The 8,444-nt window shown below is 32.6% G+C and overlaps 1 protein-coding gene across 1 annotated transcript; it reads right to left on the bottom strand.

Annotated features, from left to right (window-relative positions):
• Positions 1-1,711: 1,711 nt before the first annotated feature.
• On the bottom strand, positions 1,712-4,503 carry LOC121128198 (uncharacterized). Its single transcript, XM_040723774.2, has 2 exons — positions 4,287-4,503; positions 1,712-3,573 (listed from the first exon to the last, which is right to left on the bottom strand). The coding sequence occupies exon 2, from the start codon at positions 3,443-3,445 to the stop codon at positions 2,567-2,569; it is 879 nt and encodes a 292-aa protein (XP_040579708.1). The 5' UTR covers positions 3,446-3,573; positions 4,287-4,503; the 3' UTR covers positions 1,712-2,566.
• Between the last annotated feature and the right edge of the window lie 3,941 nt (positions 4,504-8,444).

The raw sequence follows: 8,444 nt of genomic DNA, 5'->3' as shown, positions 1-8,444 counted from the left end.
AGAAACCGGCAATGACTGGTGGATTCGTGACATTAGAGTTAATATTTCTAATTCTGAAAGCAAATTAAATATCATTTGTCTGGATTTGAAATTTGTTAAACATAAGTTTTTTTATCTCAGAATCTATAGAAAGACCATATATTTCTCCTATTATTCTCTCTCTCGTTCATTTCGTCCATAGACCAAATCTTTAGATATTTGAGATCAGAAGAGTAATTAATCATTTCATCTCCCATTTTATTTTGTCCCTCAGTTAAACATGAGAGAGACGATTCTAACACAGAAAATTTGTCAGTGAGCGTTTCAATTTTTAGCTCGTAGTGGAGAAATGTCCCTGATAGCTAAAGAAGTGCTCTCCATAATAGCATCCGATATTATCTGTTTTAAGTGAGACATAAAGGAATCACGTTTGTTTGGAGATAGAAATAAAAAGATAATCAGGAAGATTATTGTCAGTTTTGTTTGAACCAAAGTAAGATCAAGAGAATCAAAGGAATATACTTTTAGCTTGATCAACCATCTCTAGAGATGCTCGAATTCAGAGTTCCATATTCCAGGAGGGACAACAGCTATGAGAATTACTCATAGTTATTTCTGTTTAAACTTCGTATGACTTCGTTGTACCGTGTACCGTTTTGAAACGCATAAGACATCATAAATAATGTATATTTAAAATCGGTCTAGACCAGATTTGAAAAATCACATAATTTTGTGTATCGAACTATACCAAATTGTTCCTTTAGACTGACCTAGACCGACTTTTTCCTTTGGACCGGCCAAGGTTTATTTTTTTCTGTGTATCGATTTAGACCAAATTTTATCATTGGACCGATCTTGACCTCAGTTTAAAATGTATTATTGCAGGGGGAGCTTGGCATAGTGAAGCTTAGGAACCCCTGGCTTAAGAAACATTATAGTTATCATAATATAGGGGTCCAACAAGCTTAGTCGCAGACCGAAGTGAATAATCTACCTATTCTAATCTATTCTATTTACACTGTCTGGTGTGTAAAGCCTTTTTCTAGCTCCATACGAAGCCCTTACCTTTTTGGAACTCAGATACAACTGTATCACCTGACAACCTAAAAAATCATCGGAAAACTTCAGAATATTGACTACTTGATTAAAGCTATTTTTTTTTAATTATTTATATATTCTGTATAGGAACAAAAGCAAAAGAACCGAGACCGATGAGCAATATATTGATGTATCAGTTCAGGTCTCAGTTCCACATGTCGGTTCCGCTTAGGCACAACCTTGGTAGTAGCTATGTAATAATTTGTTTGATAGCTGGCCTGGAATTACAGGGATACGATTAATTAGTGTTGTGTCAGTTCTTATTCATTCAATCCAGTCCAGTTTTAGTACAGGTCGTATCAGTCCTTTGGACCAGTCGTTAATGGCATCGTGCCTTAGGACTGTCAGTACTCAAATTGATTTAAAAAAGAAGAAATAAAGTTGAGTGACGTTATCAAGGACCGAACTTTATAAGTTGTATGATTGATGTAAAGGACTGAACTGAATCACGCCAAGTCTTCAGTGCTAAATAAAGATTACCACATTATTACGCTTAATAAATTTTTTTGATGCAATAAAATAAGACGATGTGGGGATTGGATATGGGTCGCCACCCTGTGCGATGACACATCTAAATCAGCTGGAAGACGGACTAGGTTTGACTGCATTTGACATAATGAAATATTTAGTACAATTTTGTATAATTAATATATTTCCATTTTCTTGCGATTTCTGTATTCATATATGCAACCAAGTAAGTACATACATAACAATAATTAATTAATTAAATTTAAAATAATCTGACATAGAAGTAGTATATAGAGTATATATAAATAAATAATACTTTCATAAGTAGATAGATAGTGAATAACGGATTTGGTTTAAGCAATATAAATAGTTATTTTCGTGTTTGTTTTTTTTTAATTTTTTTTGTTTTTTTTTAATTTTTTTGAACAAATAATTATTAATTAATATACTTTAAAATCGTCCACATAGCATTTGTTATTATAAAACATTGAAAAGTATTTTTTGAAAGTTTAAAAATGATATACTATGAATTTATAAGTTGTTGTGTTTTTTTTTTTCCTTATTTTGAATCTTGGACACATGCAAAACGCGCGCTTGAAGAAATTTAACAATTATGTAACGATGATGACTCTTTTAATTAATTAATATGACAAATTGAAGCTAAACAAGTAATTAAGATTTTTATAAGTAGAGTGAAGGGGGGGGGGGGGGATTGAGAAGTGAATGAGTTGAAACTTGAAAACAAAAAAATAGAAACCTTTAAAAATATATATACTTGTATATACTTAATAGATAAGTTTTTGAAATAAATATTTTTCTTTTGAGTAGACTGAAGACAAAATATACATAATAATGAGATGAATGAAGAAAGGAATCCCGTGGTCCGCTGCTGTGAAAAGAAGGGTTCATGAAATAAACAAATAATGATAAAAAAATAGGTATTTTTGTGGAAGGGGAGGGAAAATAATGGGGAAAAGTGTTTGCGAAGACTTTGCTTTTGTTTTTGATTCTGTTTTGTTTTTCAAGCACGCATGCCTGCAACTACTGTAGCCGGAGTAGAAATATGTCCAGGGACAGCTCCTTCTTGGATTCCATTTCTTTGACTATGCTGTTGTTCCTGATGCTGGTTTTTATCATGATGATGTTCCGAGGATTGCTTGGGATGTCCATGCACCTCCTCCTTGACTCCTACAGAGTTTGCACTTCCCCCACTAAGTGGCGGAGTTTGAGGATGGGGTGTAGTTATGACAATTTTTTTAAGTGTTGTAAAGGCAGGTCCAGGGATCCCAGTTTCATCCACTGTTTCCAGCGTTCCATTTCTTTCATCAGCATTGATAGCATATTTTGGACCCGAGCCTCCGGAAGAAGTAGAGCTGAGAACAATGACAGCAATGAAGAAGAGTAAAAGTACTCCGAGTATGATCCACATCTTTGCATTCTCCCACCAAAGCTTCCGCTTAAGTTTAACAGCTTGTTGTTGAAATTGAGATGCTCCTTCTTGGAGATCATCTGCACGGCGATCCAATTCGCTCAATTTTGAGTCACGCTCAAGAACTTTTTCCACATTAATTCGCATGATATCCACTACTTCTCCGACTTGTGCTTGAGCTTGTTGTAATCTTTTAGAGGCGACCAGCTGCTGTATGTTTTGTGGTGGGCCCGAGGAGGAGGTTCCAGTGGTGGTGTTGTTGGTGGCGGCGGAGGTTGAATTTGAAGAGGATGAGGCTGAAGAGGACGAAACGTTGTTGCCACTGCTACTGCTACTGGAGGATGTTTGGAGAGGTGGACTCCCTCTTCCAACACCAGGGGCAGTTGACGAAGGATTATTTTGGGCACTACTGGAGCTCGTTGGGGAATTTACGAGAGGTTGTTGGGATGCATTATGCTCGCTTTCGGCCATATTGTAGGGTTTTTCCACTCCTACTCTGTTCTTGAATCCTTACTAAATTCTTGGCTCTCGTATTTGACTTCTTTAATTCTTGATAATCTTATTCATGAATGTCTTCATTGATTTAGACCTGATTTGGACTTGAAGAAATAGAAAAAGAAGATATCATTACTATTTAATCCTCAATTCTACTAAATATACATATTATCTATCCTATGTATTTAATTAGGTATGTTTCACAAAGATAAGGAAAATTGAGTTTGTTTCAAAGGAGGCAGAACCGGATCTGAAAATGACGTCTACTGTCATAAATTCTTTGTCATTGGCAATGAAGAATTTAGGGTCCACCAATAGACGTTCATGTCTCATTTTCTATAGCAAAAAGAGTAGTACACAACTCAGAGATGCAGAATTTGGACTCAACTTTATATTTTAAAGACTATTATTCAAAATCAAAAACAAAAGACTTGACTTGTACTCAAAAGCTAATGCTCAATACTTAATTCAACTCGAGATCACTTTTTTATACATATTTTATTATAATATATTTTCAACTCTTCAAATGACCTTTTATAAAGAGACAAAATCTCAATTTGCATCAGAATAAATAAGGAAATTTTAAGGAATAATGATATGTATGCACTTTAATAATTGAGAGTTGGTTCATTTATGAGCATTAATTATAATGTATGATTAATAAATTGTTAATAAAAGTCTTGAATCTCAAATCCAGAGATTCAAACATGAAAGAATTAGGAATAAATATTAATTACTTGCAGGTTGTATGTATATGTACAAAACCCCACGATAATATGTCTAAAAATAATAGAAGATGAAAGGGAGTGTGACTTACTTAGAGATCCGTAGTTTTTTTAATGATTAATAGTGAGAATGGATGTACTTTAGTCAAGTAGATCCACAATCATGGACAACAGTCTGTTACTTTTTTCCAAATGATTATTTTTTTTTCCTATATATGAGCCTTCTATTGAGGAAGAAATGGCAGCAGCTATCTTTTTTTTTCTTCCTTTTTTTCACATATATCAAATGTGCTTTCCTCCCCTTTATCTGAGAGCCTTTCGTCTTTCTCTTTTTCTTCTCCTTTTTTTTTTTGGAAAAAAAGGAAAATGAATGAACGCAAATTTAATGACGTCATGGATGGCGAATACACTGTGTATAGCTAGTGAATGTATGTGAGAGGGAGGGTACTTAGTTAAAGCAACTGAGTTTTTAAAGTCTATGAATGAAAGACTACGGCATGTACAATATATATTGTTAACTCTCTTTAAAACTAACTAAGTAACGAATAGTATATAGATATAGGAATTATAGTAATTAAACTATCCTTTTTATATAGGAAAAAAAAGTCCAACAAAAGTTTATCAAATGTCTCATCTGAATTCATTTGAAAAGTAGGTTTATTCACTCTACACATTTGGTCATGGGGGAATAGTAGAGCCGCAATTCATAGAGTATATTTAAAGCGCAACATATGGTTTGTTAATATTATATATGTACATATATATATATATATTTATATAAGAGTCAAGAAAGCTTTTTCATTTCTTGCTTTTTTTTTTCATGTGATTTATGTATGAACATTTTGACATACTTTTAAAATATTTATTAATTTACTTTTTAATTTGTAGCAGGTATATACTTTCATAAGACCCACATATTCATCTTTGTACCCTCTCCCCCCCCACCTAAATCCCATTAAGTCAAACCTTTTCCAGGGCCCCTTTATTTAAATGACGATGACAACTTTACTTTCAAGAGATATTTTGCTGCGGATGTATTTTAATAATAATATACGAGGGTCGTTTGAAAAGTCTGTGCAAATTCCGAGAGATGTCACTACTTGCTCGTATTGAGGTTATGATTCGTTAGCACACACCAACTTTCATCACCCAGATCGGTATATTTCTTTCTATTGTGCATTCGTTTGAATCGATCAATTGGCGGGAAAGATTATGGCTACTGCCTTTTGCAAGGAAATATCCTCATCGACTACCTGGAAAGTGAAAAATTATTACAGGTGTATATTATTTATCGTTATTGGACCGTTTGAAAACCGAGCTGCAAGAAAAACGCCTACGATTGTCCCACAAAAAAGTCATTTTCCATCACGACAATTCACCAGCTCACACCTCAATAGTTGTGGAGGAGCAATCCCACACCCCTTCACTTTTCTGTGGTCCATCAACATGTCATGGATTTTATCAATGATTTTTGGAGTAGTAACCTCAACGGAGCGTTCAGAACATTCAGCGTCACTTGTGCCCTTTTGGCATCTTCAAAAGTTTTGAAACCACTTATAAACTGTTCTAATTGAAGGTGCAGAGTCCGCATAAAGTTTATCAAGCTTCTTTTTAGTATCCTGAGGCATTCTGTCTTTTATAAAGTAATGTTTAATCAACCCACAAAATTATTTTAAAATGTGCAGCTATGTCCCAGTTTAGGTTATAACTTAATCGTTTTCACAAAATTTGATAAATGTATATAATTAACTTATTAAATAAAACAACTCCCCCCGAACCTATTCTTCACCCTGTATTAAAAACATTGACATATCTAGAAAAAAATAATCATCTTTTCCTTTATAATGCAATACAATACAAACATTTTACTAAGTTATATATTTTTTCAGTTATATAACAGAGTAATTATAAAAGGGATAAACATCTTCAATGACGTCACGAAGGATCAACCTTCTTTGAGGACCAACTAAGCAGAACTAGACTGGATTGAACTGCATTCTTTTGTACTAAATAAGAACCGACACAACACTAATTAAGACCAAAAATACTTATCTTTTCAGCTGCTTGTCGTACGTTTTCGCCTAGTCTAAGAAAAACTGTAAAATATTTGCATATTTGACACCCCCCTCAAACAATACTGAGTCAAACAATCAAAAACTGTCTAAAAAGTTTTTTAGTATGAAGCCTTATCTTTCTAACGCCATCTAGCGTAAACAGATCCCATTTATAAAATAGGAGACACACATTACTAACGACATATAAAGAAAAAATAATTGATTATTCTTTACTACACCTTTTACCATAAGCTCTGATCAAAAAGAAAACATTATTTTCTCATTACGATCTCAATTCTCAAATTTATTTTCATAGTATGTTCGTTTTTTTTTTGTTTTTTTTTTGACAGATAAAAAGGTTAGACTTCCTTTTGGTGTTCTCACCAACTTTCTACCATTGAAAAAAATAATGGAAAGAAAGAATCAATATATTGGAAAATTCTGAACAAGCTTTTGAAAGATTTTTATTCTTGAAACTGTAGCATTTTGTACAAACTACTATTTTAGCCGAATAAATAATTTTTCAAAAGTGCTCAGAGAATATACCACTAAATTAATTTTTGTACATTTTATTTTTTTTTAATACTAGAAAATTGCAGGCCACACTCAACGACGTCTAATTTTTGTATCTGTCAAAAACAACCTAAAATTGTAAAATGTCTTATATTTTCAACATAGATTGTGAAATGAATATGAACATAATAAAGAAATATGTATTATTAATATCTGTGTAGTAAACATTACTTATATTTGTGTCATATTTGACTAACATCTTGTACCTACAATATATTAATAAACACAAGGTTAATATAAATACAACGCTTAATATAAATAACGCTTTTCCAACTTATGTTTGACATTAAGCATTCTTTTTAAGAGTGACGTCAAAACTATAACTATTATCAAGAATAGCTATTTATCGCCTTCCTTGACTCTTACTGTTAGAGTAGCGTTGTTATTCACTATGACGTCAAAATCTATCTGTCTTTCCGAACCTTGTATTTCTATTAACATTGAATAGACTTATAAACCACGATCAGATGTGGTTCTTTAACTTTAAAAATATCGGCTAGGGCTTAACAAAGGCCTTGTCAATATTTATTTATGAAATGTACATGTACTTTTAATGTAGAGAGGGGCACTCTTAATACCGCCTCTGCCCTATTTAAAGGAAGTGTTTCAAAAGCCACTAAGGATAGATATCTATTGAGGGATGTCAATCCCTCTTAAATCTGTCATTGGGCATCTGTTTGAGACCTGTGACTACGGGAAAAGAGGGGCTATACCCTCCAGATTTTTAAGCTTATTGTCAAATTTGTCGAAAATGAAGAGTTTTTTGTCATTTATTTTCAATTGTTGTCATAAGCAAAAAAAAATTTTTTTTTTTTTTTTTCAGTATTTCCTTCTTTTTTTTTTTTCATTTTGGCAAGGAAATTTATTTTTATTTGGGCTTTCTATAAAAATAGTTTTTTAGAAAATAAGGAATTTGTCAAATTTGGTCCTTTGTCACTTTTCTAAATTTTTATAAGTCAAATTTAGCATTTTATAAAAAATATTCTAACAAAACTGTCAAAGATTTTTCATAACTAAGGATGTGATTTTGTAGAAAAACACAGTTTATTGATTAAAAAAAGGATAACCAGTTTGTGCATGTTCTCTTTTCTGTTCATTCTTTAATTGATTGTTGTGGTATTAACATCTTCCTCTGAAAGAATAATGATCTCCTACCTCTTGTTTAAATGGTTTTAAAAACGCCTAATTAAATAAATATATATTAATTTAAATATAATAATAAGATTCTATGTCTATTAATGCCATTTTAAATTTAGAATATATAAGCAGTATTTCGTTTCCCCCCCCCCTCCATATCATATAAGAGGCAGCTGATATTAACAAGGGCTCCATATTAAACCTGACCCTTAATATCTTTCTCCTCCAAAACATCAAAAGGAGTACGATTAGTTTCTGCAAGACCTGTTATGAATCATAAGTAAATAATTAATGGACTCAGAGGGTTCAATGATACCATAAGACTCACTCCTACCTTCTTCTCGCTCTCTATAAAAATCCCAACACTACTCATAACCCCAATACAGTAGCACCACAATATTAAACCCTTCCGACTCGTACAATTAAGTATTCCACTAAAAAAATCAACTTTGAATCCTACTGAAAGTTAAATAAAATTTGAAAACC

The sequence above is a fragment of the Lepeophtheirus salmonis genome, chromosome 13 (genome assembly GCF_016086655.4).
Source record: "Lepeophtheirus salmonis chromosome 13, UVic_Lsal_1.4, whole genome shotgun sequence".
Taxonomy (NCBI): Eukaryota; Metazoa; Arthropoda; class Copepoda; order Siphonostomatoida; family Caligidae; genus Lepeophtheirus; species Lepeophtheirus salmonis.
Note: the sequence above shows the minus strand (reverse complement) of the source record. Positions and strands in the feature narration are given on the sequence as shown.

Coding starts and splice junctions, on each gene's coding strand:
- LOC121128198 (XM_040723774.2), bottom strand. CDS start 3,445: ATGGCCGAAAGCGAGCATAATGCATCCCAACAACCTCTCGTAAATTCC.